The sequence below is a fragment of the Vulpes vulpes genome, chromosome 4 (assembly GCF_048418805.1).
Source record: "Vulpes vulpes isolate BD-2025 chromosome 4, VulVul3, whole genome shotgun sequence".
Lineage (NCBI taxonomy): Eukaryota > Metazoa > Chordata > Mammalia > Carnivora > Canidae > Vulpes > Vulpes vulpes.
The window spans coordinates 44,928,085-44,945,564 of record NC_132783.1 but is presented as its reverse complement, the minus strand read 5'-3'; the positions used below and the strand labels follow the sequence as shown (position 1 = coordinate 44,945,564).

The window sequence follows — 17,480 nt, the reverse complement described above, 5'->3', positions numbered from 1 at the left end:
GTTATTTTGATCATATATAGTCAAATGGTTCCTTCTTAAAAGGTTTATAATTACATTGGGTTGTTACACATGTCCAAAGCAGATAATCTTCGGTTTCTTAAGATACATCAATAGAATATTACACTCCAAGAAAGGATTTTTTAAAAACGTTCATAATCACATTTTAGGGGCTCTGGTGGTCCATTCGGTAATTAAACAACAAAGCCTAAATGCAAACATGGGTAATAGGAATTTCTCATTAGACTCACATTAAGGCCTAATGAGTTCCTCCAGATTCATGCACTGCCACGCTCTTGAACAATGACCTGCCCCTACCTCTAGTAAACTCTCGTAATGTCAAAAGAGAAACTATCCCAGTATTTTAACATCGACTGTCATTTGTTACTACGGCCTTGATTCTGTATGCAACACACTCCCCTATCAGATTCAGACATTGCTTTAATCCCCTTTTGTACCTTCTTTATGAAGTAAAACAGCAGATGGATTCATCTTAGATGAAGAGGTCAAAGAGGAAGTTTGTGTGTGTCTGTGTGTGGGGTGACTATAACAGGAAAATCATTTTCCATCATGAAATCCGGGTTGAAAGCTTTCTTAGGTAACTTGCTTACCTTTCTTTGTAAATACCAGGCTTGGAAGATTTTAAATAAAATCAACCCACAGCTGAAGGAAGATTTCTGGCTGATATAGACAGCAAGAATTTACACAGGAAGGCCGGGGACCACAGGTAATGTGGTGACTGCCCATAAATCTGGAGAAATCTCCCTTTCATCTCAGAGACTCAGAAGAGCCCCACCTCGGTTATACCAAAGTACCGTTCACGCCCATGGTTCTTTCCACTTCCTCTCACCCCCACACTTTTACTCTTTCACGACTTTTTTGCTGAAACAGATTATGAGAAATTAAGGTGTGAGGGAACATGCAGGTTTCTGGTGGTAAGGACAGACAGGGGGCCATGGGGGCCATGGGGGCCACTGTGGCTGAGGAGGCAGAGGGGCTAAAGCCTTGTCTGCTGTTTCTATGCTCCGCAAGCACACATCAAAGGGCCAACTGAGAGAAAAACATGCTGGGGGAGTGCTTCAAAGGAAACTGCAGAGTTACTTATTAAAACAAAAAAAAAGACAAAAGATGCAAATTCCTCCAGCAACCATCTGAAAGACCCATAATAGATCAGGCCCTAGATTTGGTGGGCTTTGCAGAAACAAGGAGTGAGGAGTAATCCTGCCTCCAAAGACCTAACAGTCTTATGTGCTGTGGGGGTGGGGATAGGGGTGAGGGTAGTTGGGGGGGGGGGCATTGCACAGGGGACATCCACATATTGGACGGTGTTTATCCAGGGTGCCAAGTGCTGTTCTGGGAGGGTGGACATGAGGGGAGGGGTAGAAGAAAGACAGAAGTGCCTGGCAAAGTCTAGGACCCCAAGGTTCAGGCTCTAAATCTAGATCCTCTAGAACTCAACCCTTCAGGCTCCATAGATCTCCTGGTTATCTGTCCTTGATGAATTCAATAGAACTAGGATCTAAACTATCATCAGTGGTGCCAATAATTTCAAGTAAGATTTCCTTAATCTAGAAAAAAAGACAGGGGAAAAAAATCTTTTACTGAATGCCTACCCCATAGTATAAAACAACTCCCCTCCCTTTATTAGGTACAGAAATACAATAGTTATCACTATTGTATTGAGAAAAATCACAGCTAGCTCACATGCATGTGCACACAAAATACCATGACAGACATCATGCAAGATTTTTGATTAGATTTTTGTTCACATCACCATAAAAGTTAAGACAAGTTCACTTTCCAGTTACCCTGGTAGAATTTCTCTTAATGCTCTATGATATAGATTTATCCAAAATTGAGTTCAAATTAAATTTGTATTGAATATTTGGCAGAAACCTGTATGCCCTGGCCCCCATGGACCTCATTTCCCCCATTCCCAAAGGGAATGACTCGTGGGCTTCATCTCAGGGCTTCAGTCGACCAGGAAGCTCTATTTCCATTTCACATGATCTTAGCTCTCATATTTGCCCTCAGCAAATCTCCTAGCTTTGCAGTATCAGATGTCTGAGGCTGTTTTTTTTTTTTTTAAATTTTTATTTATTTATGATAGTCACACAGAGAGAGAGAGAGGGGCAGAGATACAGGCAGAGGGAGAAGCAGGCTCCATGCACCGGGAGCCTGACGTGGGATTCAATCCCGGGTCTCCAGGATCGCGCCCTGGGCCAAAGGCAGGCGCCAAACCACTGCGCCACCCAGGGATCCCCAGATGTCTGAGGCTGTTAAAGGCATGTTGACATTCGCTTCCTACTTATTTCATAGCTCCTACTCAAAGAATATTCTGGGCCAGTTTTTATTGTTTACACTACATAGAGAAGCCATTTTGAGTATTATCCATGATTTTTAAAAGCCAAGAAACAATACAAGTTTCTTCTTCTTTTTTTTTTTTTTTTAAGATTTATTTATTCATGAGAGACACAGAGAGAGGCAGAGACGTAGGCAGGGGGAGAAGCAGACTCCATGCAGGGAGCCCGACGTGGGACTCGATCCCGGGACTCCAGGATCATGCCTCGGGCTGAAGACAGGTGCTAAAGCGCTGAGCCACCCAGGGATCCCCTACAAGTTTCTTCATTTCCAACATGGGACCTTATAAATTAAGGTGCCAATTTAGAAAAATGTATCTATTTCTGCCTGTTAACTCTCGTATCTTCAACTACAAATACGATAGCTATGTTAAAGGACTACTCCTGTAAATATATTCAAGTAAATCACATTAACGGGGATCCCATATTTGGGATCCCATATTTGGGGGCTTGGAGGCTAAAACTCATAAAACAGTGGCAAATGGTGAGTATTATCTGGGGCCAATGAGGCTACAGAAAAACTGAGTGAGGTGAGCCCACACATTTAGAAGGATATCACGTCAAAAAGACTGGCAGGTTGGCAGATTAGGATCAAGAGCAAAGCTCTCCTGGGGACTCCACAGGTCTCTGATTAGGTGGGCAATGAAGTAACTCTGTGTGTGTGTGTGTGTGTGTGTGTGTGTGTGTGTGTGTGTGTGTAAAAGGCAAATGGAGTGTTGGGAAACCAGCTGCTCCCACCACAGACCAATGAAACACAGAAGAGAGACCCAACTGCTCATTCAATCATACAGAGAACCAAGTATCCCTCAGTTTTCTCTGTTAGCAGAGTCATGTAAACTTGTAGGTTAAACATATGAACTTTCAGATTTGAGTCCCCAAAACCTCATCTGCACTAGAGCTGCCCAAATTCAAAATGGGCTACCCTGGGTAGGGTATGGTGAGTCTTCTCTCTTTACAAATATTCAAGAGAAATGCCAGAGGACAATGTGGAAGAAATGCTGGGGAAGAGAGTCACATACTACGTGGCTGTTGGGACTAGTGCGAGTACGTGCTCTTGTCTTCAATGCAAGTGTCCCTGAATAATGTTGAGTACGATCCTATGAACAAGTAATACCCACATTAATAAAGTTATCTAGAAATCCTACCATCTTTCCTCACCACAGGAAGGTGGATTTTTTTCCCCCATCCTTTCTCTATTTCTGGAAAGGAGAGTGGACACTGTTGAACAGAGAACATCAACACAGACGCCCACCGGAAGGCCAAGCTCCAGACTGACAGGCATATTCAGCTGACCTTTGGCTACACTTATCAAACCTGTTTCGCACACATACAGGTAAGCATATGCCACTTTGTTCTCCTTTGGAAGGAATCTCCAAAGGAAAGCCTTTCACTTCTCATTTTTTACTGTAATTACTTATGTGCCCCTGGTAAAACTCCTCCTCAAAAATATTCATGCTGACAGTGATCACACCAAACACCCTGCAAGGGATTTAAAAATTATGCCGATCATACAGAAGGAGCTCTGTGCTGGCAGAGAAGGAGGAAGATGTGCCTCTTACTGTCTCTCCATATTCACTGAAACGTATTGCTTAATAGATTTCATCTGAACAGGCCACAGCTACTGTGCTTAGGTCTGGTTTTTTCTAAACCAACTATATGAACAGCTCCCTGCCAACTATGTGCTTAAAAGAGGAAAAAGAACTTAAAAGAAGAGAACTATACCTACACCTACCTTAATCTAAAGGTATTTTAGGGACTGGAATGCAAAGTCCTGATTACATGTACAAAATCTCCATGGATGGCATGGGTTGGGCATGGTACTTACATTATTTAGGAAGCATGGAGGGGCAGGTAGGAGGAGATCTAGAGAATTCTCCTGAAAGGAAAGTGTTAGCTGGGCCATATTTTTACTGTGTCTTTGGTAGAACCACCTTGCCTATAGATAGGGTGTCCTTCTGCGGGAAGACAGGAGCTTGGCCCTGAGCCTGATGGCAGAATGTGATACTCACAAACTTGAGAAGGAACGTGTTTTCCCGTAGCGCTCCGATGCACCCTGCGAATCCCAAAATGAACATCACTCCTCCCACCACCAGGAAGAGCCAAACTGGATCAAAGCCGCCGAGATCAGTGATGGAAGAGATGTTGGACAGAACTCCCTGGGGACAGAAAAGCACACACAACAGGACACCAGGATGTAGGGTCAGTTTTTCAACATACAAGGATCATTACAATGGTCTTTTCCCCCCATGCAAAGAAAAACTTCAGAGTAAAACTGATTGGGTGTGATTAATACTCAGGAAACACTGCAAAAAATAAAATAAAATAAAACCCCCAAACCCTTACTTTCTATCCAAGGTCTAGATGGGTTCTTATTTTTGGCAAAGGAATGACCCCAAGAAACTGTCATCAGACCCCTGGATGGAGAAGATGTGGATGTTACCTTTGTTTTCTATGTCCCAAATATAAGTGGTCATGAGTAAAAAACAGTGTGTAAGGAAAACATACTTCCTAACGCCAAGGAAGAGGGGTCATCTTTAAGTCCCCAGGGCCTGCAGATGTCAGACAAGTGCCTGTTTCAAGCCTGTAGCATTTCTTAGGAAACAAGGGTACGGTTAGATGCCGAAGGCGAACACAGAGGCCAGTCCCAGCCACAAGCTCCTAAAAGTTTTCCAGGGAAAAATCCATGCCTCAGAATCCACCCTTGAGCTTCACAGGAGACCCTACCAGGCTCATATTCCCAAAGTCCACTTCAGTGGTTTGTGCTGATGGCTGTCTTACATGGACTTCTTAAGGGTATTACATTACCACCTTTTTTTTTTTTTTAAAGAATTGAGATTTAAAATGATTCACAAATCCAAATCGATTCCCTGGCTTCCCACCTTTTATTCTCCTGCCAAAGGAACCCAGAGTGCTTTCATTTCTCTACGAACACACTACTTTTTTTTTTTTTTTTACAAAAGGATTTCTCCTTCAACCATGATGCTATATCAAACACCATCCAGAACCTATGTTAGAAACTGTAAGATTTTTTTTTCCCTCTAAACTGCAAGGTACATATTTGCTACTCAATCCAATAGAGAAAGACTACTGTTATTTTGAAACCGTGAATGTACTGGAGGAGTCTTAAGTACCCAATATCATCAACATTTTTTCTTCTCTTATTAAATTTGTTTTGAACTCCCAAAATATCCCAGAGTATCATGGTATAGCTTGCTGTGGAGTCCTAAATAATTTGTTTCAAAGCCCTCCCAGCAACCTGAAAGAACAGGAAGTATTTATCTGATTTTATACTTTAAGGAAAATGGAACTCAGAGAGGCTGGGTGGCTTGCTGAAGAGTCACACAGCTATTTACTGAGTTTTTTGAACCAAAACAGAATGTCCACTTCAGTGTTTTTTCTCTACCAAGTGGGAGCCATGTATTTGCTTCCCAGCACTTCCCAGTCACCGTGGATCAACACCTGAGTTTAGAAGTTTTAAGTTTTAATCCATTTTAAGGTTGTAGGATCATTCTAACAAAAACATCTTTTGTTTGTTGGGTTTTTGTTTCTTTGGCGGGGGGTGGGGGGCATTAACGTAAGAACAGTAATAGAATATTAATAGAACACGTATGAGAAATAAAGGACTCTTAAAACATACAATTTAAACCGTACAGGAAAGGCCAAAGGTTTAAATAAAGTCACAGATGAAGGTTTGAGAGATTGGGAAAGCAGTTAGGAATGTAGGGCGTAGTCACTACTTCTGAGGTGACATCACGAATGCAACCACACCCTTCATAAGACTTCTTGGACCAATGGTTTGCTCCAGTCTTGTGTTTCTTAGATTTCCAAGCTCTGAATCATGAATACTCTGGGGAGGGGATGTGCGCTTTGGGGTAGGGGGAGAACACAGAAATACTGTTACCAATTCTCCACCTACACAGATGATACTAAGAAAAAAATTGCCAGAAAAGTCACACAAAATCCAAGCAAGAGTGGTGAGGGTCCAGCGTTGGGAGGAAATCAACCTCTCCCCCGTGGAAGGCCTCAACACAGGTGTTAATACTTAAAGTCTTAATATCTTGGACTTGCTCAGCCAGGAGAAAAGATGATTTTGGAGGGTACATGATAACATTCTTAACATTTAAAAAGTTAACTATGAGAGCAGGACACCCAATTGCCTTGGCACCAAAAAGAGGCAGCAGAGGTGGAAGTGACAGGAAGAGATGCTGGTTCGGTCACAAGGAGGCCTTTCTGATACCAGCAGATCTCCAGCAATGGATCAGAGAAGACTTCTGCTCATGGGAAAGCCACAGCTATGAACCTCTGCCAGTTGTGTAGTAGGAGGGATTCCCAAAGTGGAGGGGACACTGGGACTTAATGACCTTTAGGCTCCTTCCAACTTTAAGACCATTCTATGATTTCACCCATTTTTAATGGGTTTTTTGTGACTCACACTCAAGTCTGAGCAAAGATCAGATTGTTCCCACTCTTCCATGCTCTATGGCTATACACAAAGAGGTCATGGAGTAAAGGGACAATTATCTGGGCAACTCTGGCAAAACAAGTCAGCCAACCAACATGCACACCTGTGTCTCAAACACCGAGCTACACCACCAAAAGGCTACAAAAAAATATGATCTTAACTGTCAGTAGATTCCTGGATCATCTGTCCTCCCTGGATTTAATTTGGAGGATGAGTACTGGCTTCTCAGACAAACTTATTTTCATACTTTTACTCTGTCCAGCCTACAGGGGCAGTTTTAAGTGAGAGGCCTCCAACTGTTTCCATGGAAACATCAATCATTTGGGGGGCCATCCTGGCCTGCAGATTCTACTTTTAATCCTAAATTTTGGCAAAAGGCAGGGCTGGAGACAGATACTGAGTGTTTCGGGGAAATAATATTCTGCAAAGCATGAAAAAGACTAAGACGAGCTGTATTTTTAATGGATTCAGAACATACACAGTTCATTATCAGCTGAGAACTAACTCAAATCTTAAAGCACCAAGTGTGGAAGTCAATGCCCAATGCCCGGTTTCATTTTCCTCAGGATTGGAATTACTCACCTACATGGAGATGAACAAAAAACACTGCACTCTTTCACCTCTACCAGGCTCCCCAGTAGCCACTGAAATGCAGTCTTACTGCTTCCGACTACACAGAGAGATTAGAGAGGGGCCAAACTTAATCCTGGCAGCAAAGATTCTAAGATTACAAAAATGATGGGGAGCTGACGGTTCGGCCTTCTGTTGTCTTAGAGACAGGGTCTCTCATTGGACTTTTTAATTTTGTTAAGCTCAATGTGACAAATGAGTAAGAAGTGCTAGAACATGCCTGCTGAAGAATAATTATCATTAAAGCTTGTAGTTGACAAGAAGCCGGAAGAAAAAAATACAAGCTCTAAGATTGCAGTTAAGTCAGCCAAGTGATTTAAAATAGATGTTCCGATTCGTGGTAAATCCTCAGGAATGCACAAGAACAACAGCAGCAGACACCTAGTCTTCTGGGAACCTGTGGGCAACACCTTCTTCTTTGGGGAATAGCACTTTCCCCTTCTTCTAAGGATTCCTTCTCCCCCAAATGCACTTCCTGTGCCCCTTTGAGTCGCCAGTTCTCACATGACCTCACTGCCCTAATGACAGTTGAGCAGTCAATGAATTGCCTTCCTGGGACTCCCGGGATTTAAAAGAGGCATCTCCCTCCTGTGGCTGAAGTTATAAAAGGCCAAAATTCAGAGCCACATGCAATAGGTTTTTTTTCACCATGTAGAGAAATTCAGTCTGCAGTGAGAAACAGAAAGCCAAGCTTAGGAAGAAACAAAGAATAAGGGTAGGGAGGGAAAATCCTGTCAGCATTATAACCCCTGGCCTGACAGTGAGTTCTGCAAATCACTCCAAAATCCTTGGAATACACCACCATTGACTGCACAAGGGGGCTCCAGGGGGGTCTGCATTTGCATCTGAGTTGTCCTGCACCTGACAACAGCTTTGAATAAACTAGGAGTTTAGGGCAGTATGTGTGTCTATACACACAGGCGCAGAACACACACACACACACACACACACACACACACACAAAACTGGAAGTTCACTTTCTGCTGGAAAAAAAGTTCTGGGGGTGGGATGAAGAGCAGAAAAGGGGCAGAGGTAAATGTTGGACTTAATATGTCCCTTTATTCAGCTGTCGGGTACTTCCAGTTAACGGAGCAGTTAAGCCAGTGTAAACAGTTTTCTTTCATGTTGAGTTGCCATCAACTCAGCATCGTTAGTGAAATGAGTTCTGGATGGAACTTTTAGGTGGTTCATCTCTGTCACTGACAAATACTACATGATCTAAGCTCCAATTCTCTAAATTCTCTTTGGACTTAAATATCAACTTTTTCAGAACTCAAACTTACTGAAAAAAAATAAATACAAAATGTCATTTGGCTACTCTCTTCTGTCCCCAGAACTGCTGCTTATGTGAGAAGTACACACACACAGCCTGCTATTTGCATCCCACAAATAAGTTCTTGTACTTGTCCTATGAGGATCCTGCAGGCAGAGCCCTGGGAGCTCAGGCTGCTAAGGGTACGCGACTTCACGCATAATGTCAGCAAATAGCATCCTACGAAGCCGAATCTAATTGTAATGAAAATAAATGGATGAGAACTAGAGCAATTAGCCACATGTATTTATTCCTTTATCCATTTGTCTGGATTGACATGAAAATGGTGTTCTGAACAGTAGCAGTGAAGAGAGAGTCAGAATAAGAAAGCCAGAGACCAAGAGTACAGGTCACAAGAAAAATATATTCTTCATTATCATTAAGATTATACTGATAGAAACTGGTTTGTAAGAGTTCTTCACAGACATACTATATATTCCTGTATCCACAGTCCAATGCCCCTCGGCCAGCTTCCCCAGATCTACAGCTGGTGCTGCAGCAGAGGCAGAAACAAATTGCCCATGACGCAAAGTGCTGCTCTAAAGGCAAAGTGAGTACCAGCCAACTAAAAAAGTTGAGAAAAACAAATATATTCAGCAAATTAGCTATTCCACAAATTGGCTTTTGGACAACTAGCTCTTGGCATATCAATTCAGAGCCATTAAGAGATGATCCTCCAGGGAAAATAGGAGATTTCCATGATCTACTAGGGCCCTAGATAGTATCTCTCTGAACTTAGCAAGGAGACATGTGTCTAAAAAGAAATAAGATAGGTTCATAGAACATGTCTGAAGCAATTAACATACAGAAGCTTAGAGGCCAACAAACAAAAAATGTATCAATGTGCATCCACCATGGTAAAAGGGAGACTCTGATATTCGAGTCACTTAAACAAGGCTGCTCTATCTAGAGCATGGCAGGGAGCATTCATCTTGCACTGTACTCAAGCCCTCCCCACCCCCCACCCCAGCCCCAGCTCACTTACAATTTCCCCTGAAATCCTACAACACCGTAAGAGGGTAGCCTGGATAGTGCTAGACGCAGGGCAACAAGACAGGGCATGATAATACAGATGTCTTGTCCCCAATCCTAGTTCTACACCTACTCCCTGTGTGATCTTGGGCAAGTTAGCAAACCTGCCTAAAACTCAATTTCCACATGAGTGAGATAGTACCCTACATCATAAGGATGAAGGAAATAATTCAAGTAAATCCACACACTATGCTAAGTGCTTGGCACAAAATAAGAATTCAATGAAAATTTATCACCCTCCTCATCACCACTATTACATGAGACCAAAAGGAAGACATCAGGTGCTACTGAAGCACACAGGAGAGGTGTCTAACTGCAACTAGAGAGGAATCTATCTTGCTCGGGTACGTGTGCTGTGTCCGGCCCTCTGAAGGAAAGCCATGACCATGATGGTCACGCCTAATGGAGGTGCCGCTGACTGGCCAATCAGATCTTCTCTGCTGGGGAATGGGAAGTCACCTAAAGACACTCCAAGTAAATACGGCGGAAGAAAGAGGCCATGAGTAAGCAAAAGCCAGGAGTGGGGAGAAGCTAACAGTGCACAGAGGTAGTGCAGTGGAGGAAAGAGCAGTGAGAAGGAGTCAGCAGCCACACTGCCAAGATGGTGGCAACCCAAACCAGGAAAAGCGGCCTCTGCTGCCAAGGAGCCAGCGGGCACACTGGCCTTCGAAGATTCGCTGCTTCTGAGTAGCCTTCCAGATCCCTCCCGGGGCAGGGCGGTAGATCTCATCGTCCAGTGGTTTGATGAACACTGATTCAGCAAGAACGTGAAAAATTGGCCCACCTTCCCTCCGACCTCCTTCTCCTCAGCACCTCATTCATTCAACTACCTCTGAAATTACAGCAGCTTCTCACCCATGGTTCTGCAGTAAGGGAATAGGTTCTGAGCATAACTATTTCTTCTTGGAAAAGATTTCTATGCACGTGCAGAAATGAAAAGGCAAACAAAGCTCCAGAAGGGTTTCAAACCAATAAACCTCAGGAGTGTCTGTGGTTTTTTTCCACCACCAGCTCCGAGAGTCCTCTGTGTGCCACCTGGCAAGCTTCAGTTTCTTCTCTCTCAACCCACACAGAAAAGAAATGCAAAAATAGCATTAATAAGCCCCTAAGGTCTGGGACTCTTCTGCTTTGGCATATACAAGCACATTCCTTCCAACTGCTGGATGAGAAACAAAGAGGCAGGCATATGGAATGTGTACCCCCAGCCAGGCCAGATGGACCCCTTTGAGATTTATGGGACTGGGTCCTGATTCACCCACCCCTCCATAAACCAAACCTGACTGGGGTGGAACTTGCAGCAGCTTTCCTAGTGTAAAACAAAGAGAAGCATTTCCCTACTTGAGAAAGGATGACAAGACAGGACATTCTTAAAAAAAAAAAAAAAATGAGCTCCTGAGAAACGGGGGGTGCGGTGAGATGGGGTGGGGGTGCTGGAGAGCTGGAGATGCAGCTTTCAGCAATGCCCACAGGAAGACCAAGCTGAAAACACAAGGCTGCAGGGAAACCTACTCCTTCAACACTCACCAGAGATCCCCAAAGAACATTACAAAGCTAAGCCACTCTGCAAACCCCAAAACATCCATTTGCCTAAGAAATTGTGGCAGAGTCCAGAGAAAGGAGTTGGAAGGTGAAGGAACAAGAGCTCACTGGGACCCGAGTTGTCTAGGGAGATGCAACCTAGACATCGGTTGCGGGGGCAGCCAGACTCAGGGCCTGGCAAAGCGATGCACAGTTAAAGGAAGGCCAAGCTGTGCTAAAGGCATGTGGTTTCTTCGTTTTTCCTTGTAAAAAAAAAAAAAAAAAAAAAAAAAAAGTCATTGGTGAGACTTAAGTAATCTCTTCTTACAGATAAAAAATGGTCATGACCACAGGGCACCTGGGTGGCTCAGTCGTTTTAGTGTCCGACTCTTGATTTTGGCTCAGGTCATGATCTCACGGTTCTGAGATTGAGCCCGATGGGGCTCCCCGCTCAGTGAGGAGTCTGAGATTCTCTCTCTCCCTGTGCCACCCTCTGCTCTCTCACAAGTGCTCATGCACACACTCTCTCTAAAAATAAATAAAATCTTTTTTTAAAAAAATGGCCATGACCTGGTTTGGGGAGAGGAAGAGGAGAAGAGGCAGTCATCTTTCAGGCCTCCATAAAATCTTGCAATCAAGCAGTTGGCAGGGTGGCTAGCTATGCCAAGTCCCATCCACTGGTATCACTCACCAGCCAGAAATGCCACTCTGACATGAGCGACTGCCTCTCTGAACATGGAAACAAAGCCATGTGCCAAAGTGTCACTTTTCAGAAATCTAGCATCTTCCCAGGCCACTCCCCAGATGCTGTCATGTGCATGTTCTGACAATGGAATACATACCCAGGAACAGTCTTAAGTATGAAGTTTAAGCTGAAATATGTAGTAGAGGCTCTGACTGTGGTGTCTCCCCTAAAGTAATGTGAAAAAACAAGCAAACAGCCTAGTGATAGGTGATCACTGTATTATTCTAGGGCCCCAGGGATATAAATCATTCAGTTGTTAAGCAGACTTTCACGGGGATTACCTGAGAGGTGACAGGTACTGTATGTGTCATGGGTATTCGGAGTGAAGGCACAGTGATACCATCAGGAGCTAGTCTAGTGGGGAGGGCGTGCAGGTAAGTGGCTTGCTGGGCAGGAGTAGCAGTGGGCGCTATGGGAGCATAGAGGGAAGGGGCCGAAGGAGACATCAGCAAGGGCAGAGACAAAGTTACAGGATCTGGCTCATGGAGAGGTCTATGCGGGAGCGTAACAGGTGGGAAGAGGAGACTAACCGGGCGGCGGGGGCGGGGGGGGGGGGGGGGGGGGCGGGAGCTGGTTTGAATCTGAGGGCGTTCTGAACAGAGGAAGGCCCAGGTCATTTGTGCACTTAGAAGCTCACAACCTGGGCAGCAGGTAGGTGTTATGGAAGCAGCTGGGAGGCTCTGTGGTGATCCCAGTGGGCTACCCTGAAAGCTAGAACAAAAGGGATATAAGAGCCACACTAGTGAGCCCACTGTGTGCCTGGCCCTGGGTACCTAGAGGAATTCACGTCACAATGGACCTACCAGGTAGGACCACTGGCCACAGCAGGAAATAGACACGGAGACGGAGAACCTGCCAGCTCACCAAGTGAGAAAGTGACAGAGCAGGGTAGCGAGCCGAGGCTAACTGATCCCAGAGTGGCCTACTGCCTACCTGCCCCCATGATGCTCTACTTTCTGGAAAAAGCAAGCAGCAGTGGGCAAGATTTTTATTTCCACTATAACATCATACATCTGTTTCTAAAATTTAAGAAAGATATGTAACATGATGTTAGAATAATATTCTTGCCTTGGACTTCCCTGATCACTATCTGAAAACCAATGTGAGTAGGAGACAGACACCTCTCCCGGCGCCACCCCCCACCCCTTGTCACACACACACTCACAGGCAAAGAAGAACTTCTTTCTCTGGCACACCTCAGCAAAATCAAGCGGATATAAAGTAGCTTAAGGGAGAGGCGAGTGAGAGAATTTCCTTTCTCTAGAGAAAAGTGGTTGCTGTGCTGTGCCCCATCTCTCCCCTGCAGCTTGCTTTGTACCTTAAACCTAGCCTGGAGTTTCTTTCTTTCTTTCTTTTTGAGATTTTATTTATTTACTCGTGAGACACACACAGAGAGGCAGAGACACAGGCAGAGGGAGAAGCAGGCTCCCTGCGGGGAGCCAGATGTGGGAGTCATCCCAGGACCCTGGGTTCACGCCCTTGAGCAGAAGGCAGACGGGCTCAACCACTGAGCCACCAATGTGCCCCCCACTAGTGAGGAGATTCAAGGGCACTACGGGGGGAGCTCTGGGACACAGTAATTAGGGCCAGACTGCCCAGGAAGGCGCCTGTGAGCTTGGCTCGGACTCCCGTCCTAGAAACCTGGGGAGAGAGGAGGGCTGTAGGGCAGGCAGGCGAGGGCTGTTGGTGGTGGTACTGGCCTCACCCCCAGACGAGTGCGACCAGGGAGAGGCAGCTTGGGGTGAGAGCAGGAAACCCCAGAAGGCAGAGTGCAGAGGAGCACGGGCTGAGGAAGACGGCTAGGTCTGAGCAGGGGAACAAGGCAGCCACCTACGAGAGAGCCGCCAAACTCAAGGGAACTACCAGACACACAGATTCAGCAGGGAAGCTTCAAAAAGACCCAGATATCATCCCCTTCACCACTGCCAGGTCCCAAGAGCAAGGCCCACCCCCACTTCAGCTCTGGCAGGAAGTGGGCAGAGAAGCACCTGTGGGGTGAAGCACCTGTGAGCGGGGGAGGGGTGGCAGGCAGAAGAAGGGGCCTCACCCTGCTCCCCTCCTCAGGGGCCCAGGCAGATGGAGCTAGGCGAGGAGAACACTGGAACACAAGACAGATTTGGAATTTCTGATTACCATCCAACTCATCCGGGCCTGGACCAGTGGCTCAAAACGAGAGTAGGCCTATGGCATCTGAGAGTGAACGACATTGACCCACCTAAATTCTCATTCCTGAGAAATCCCTCTGAAAAAAGTTTACATCGACAAGCAAAAAGAAACGAATTTTTTATATATCTCATGTGTTTGTTGAACATACTGGTTGTAACACACGAGGCTCACATGCTAACTTTGGAGGTACTAAGAAAGAGCTGTTTGGTTTTCAGAATTTTGGCTACAACAGAAAACTCGAGAGAATTACTTGGATGACAGAGACAGAGAGAGAGATGCCAACAAACTTACTACATTTTGGTCAGTAAAATGCTATCTTCAAAGGAGGATTTTCAGCATCTCAGAAACGTCTCCTTAAAGTTGTTTCAAAGCCAAAGTGCACACTTTTCTGTTCCAGTTATCTGGAGAACCACCTCTACCTACCGCCTCCCTCTGCTATGGAAACTTGACCGCCACCATTATGAACGGCCTGAACCACGGTATCTCATGGTCTCAGATTTTCCTTCCCAGGAACATTGGGGCAGTTTTTCCAAGGTGAGACTTGGAAAACAATCTTGTCAATGACTGTGGCAAGAAGCAACTGGAAGGTTCTGAAGTGAGGCTTAAAGCGAGACAGTGATCAGGGAAAGCCTCCAGGAGAAAGAATCCTCTTTGTCCAACCCCAGGAAAGCCAGAGGGAAAAGCAGGCCAGAGCTCTTCTAATTCCCCTTCCCCTGCTGGCTCAGGACTGTCACCAATTATCCTTCCAGCCCACTCCCTACTGAGTGAAGCCAAGCCAGGTGAGCCCTGAGAGGGAGGGAGGGGTGAGATGGGGTCTCGAGGAGAGAGGCCAGACTTCCAGTGTAACCTCTCTGGGCCTCAGTTTCCCCACTTCTGAAAGAACAGGTCATCCTTTTCTTAAAGTTTAACCGTAGGGATCCACAGATCACAGAAGTGAAAACGAAACCCCCTGATGAAGAACTATTTTTTCCTGTGCAGTCTTTACAGTATTTAAAGCTCTTCTGCATTTTCTCATTCATTTGCTCACCAACATCTTCTTGAAATCTGTGGTGTGGGCAGCACACAGCTGGAACTGAGTGTAAAAGGGCCCAGAAGACAGGTTCCTGCCTGCAAGGGGCTTTCAGGTCCAACAAGCCAGCTGGCCCAGATGGCTAGCACCAGGGTTGGGGGGCAGGACCAGCCTTGGGGCTTGGACTCACCTTACAGGCCAGTGATCGACACTCTTCCGGCTCTGAAAAGCGCAGTCTCCCCCTGGCCCTTGACAACTCTGCTGGCAGCACCCTCACTTGTGACTGCCAGTGACGTGTCACTCTGCCTCTCACCCTGACCTGAACACTAAGTAATCAGCATAAATGTTGGGCAAGATGGAAAAGGAAAGGTACCCCTCATTTTTCCATGCAACAGGACGATCATATATAGATTCCTATTTTTATGCCAGAAAGAAACAGTTATCTTCTTTCCAAACAGGCAGAATTAACAGATTTGTTGTTTGTAACACTGTACCACTATCAAATCAGACATCAGAACCACATGTAATTCTACTTGCTTTTTAAGAGCTGTCGACATCACACGCGTATGAGAGATCTGAAGCAACTTCACACCTCTCTAACTGAACGCGGCAGGCCACAAAATAGCCACGGTTTAAAAGAATGCTTTCATCATTCATTTGTTCATTCATTATTTTATGAGCAATATTTTTTGAACACCAACTATGTGCTAGTCAATGTTCTAGGTACTGGAGTGTAGCAGGAAACAGAAGTCTTTGCTTTCACAGAGCTGCTTTTTTTTGTGGGGAGCGAGAGCAATGCACTTACTCGCTGGTGTGAAAGTGCTAAATCCTATGAAAACAGGGAGGAGAAAAACACGGGGAAAGGGGAATAGAGGGCTGGGGGTGCAGTGACAGTGGTCACTTTAAATAGGCCAGGAAGGCCTGTGGACAGAGGTGACACGTGAGCAGAGATCAGAAAGTAAAGAAAAAACGCCAAAGGGGACGACAGTGTTACCAGGAAGGGGAAGAGCAAGTGCAAAGGGCCCAGGCAGGAGGTAGCGGTGGGGGGAGATATGTTTGAGATTTTGGAGAAACAGCAACATGGTCAGTGGGGGGCTACAGCAGCAGGGAAGGACACGGGGCGGAACGTGAGGTCCCAGACGTAATGGGGGCACCATCTATGGTGTGGAATGAGATGATAAGCTCATTGAGTTCAATGGAAGGTTTGGAGCAGACAAGTGATAGGATCTGTCTTACTTTTCTTTCTCTTAATTTAAATATAGTTGGCATAAAATACTATGTTAGTTCCAGGTATACAACATAGTAATTCATCATTATATACATTACAAAATAATCACCAAAAAAGTCTAGGGACCATCTGTCATCATAAAAAATTATTATAATACTATTGACGATATGCCCCATGCTGTCCTTTCCATCCCTGTGACTAATTTTATAACTGGAAGTTTGTGCCTCTTGATGCCCTTCACCTATCTCACTCATAGCCCAATTCCTAACCCTCTAGCCACTGTTTTGTTCTGTTAGTTAGGAGTCTGTCTGTTTCATTTTCTTAGATTCCACATATAAGTGAAATCATATGGCATTTGTCTTTCTCTCTCTGACTTACTTCACTTAGTAGAACACCCTCTAGGTTCATCCATGTCACAAATGGTAAGATTTCGTTCTTTTTTTTTTTTTTTTTTTTACAGTTGAGTTAATGTTCCATTATATAATACATACATCACTTCTTCTTTATCCTTTCATCTGTCACTGGACACTTAGGTTGTTTCCATATTCTTGACACTGTGAACAATGATGCAGTGAACATAGGGGTGTGCATATCATTTTGCATTAGTGTTTCTGTTTTCTTGGATAAATACTCAGAAGTGGAATTGTTAGGTCATACAGTATTTCTATTTAATTCTTTGAGGAAACTCTGTACTGTTTTCTATAATGGCTGCACCAATTTATATTCCCACCAGCAAGGCACAGGGGGTCCCTTTTTTCCACATCCTCACCAACACTTGTTATTTCTTGTCTTTTTGATACTAGCAATTCTATCTTACATTTTTAAAGATCACTCTGGCTACTTCATGGAGCTGTGCCTGGGGTAGGACTAGGGGAAAAAGAGCCAAGGCAGGGAAATCACTGAGAGTTTCCACATGAATGCAGGCAAGGTGTGGGAGCAGCTTAGATCAGGGTCTAGATCAGGATGCAATGGGAAGAAATGAGATTCCCCACATATTCTCAAGGCAGAGTTGACAGTGTTT

At 44.9% G+C, this 17,480-nt stretch overlaps 1 protein-coding gene across 4 annotated transcripts in view; it reads right to left on the bottom strand.

Moving 5' to 3' along the window:
* The window catches only part of TSPAN5 (tetraspanin 5), a 169,860-nt gene that overhangs the window by 9,266 nt on the left and 143,114 nt on the right, over positions 1 to 17,480 (bottom strand). For all 4 annotated transcript variants that reach the window (XM_072755590.1, XM_072755592.1, XM_026015605.2 and 1 more), the window contains one exon: positions 4,367 to 4,513. In XM_072755590.1, the coding sequence (XP_072611691.1) occupies positions 4,367 to 4,513 (147 nt within the window). The remainder of the gene's footprint in view (positions 1 to 4,366; positions 4,514 to 17,480) is intronic.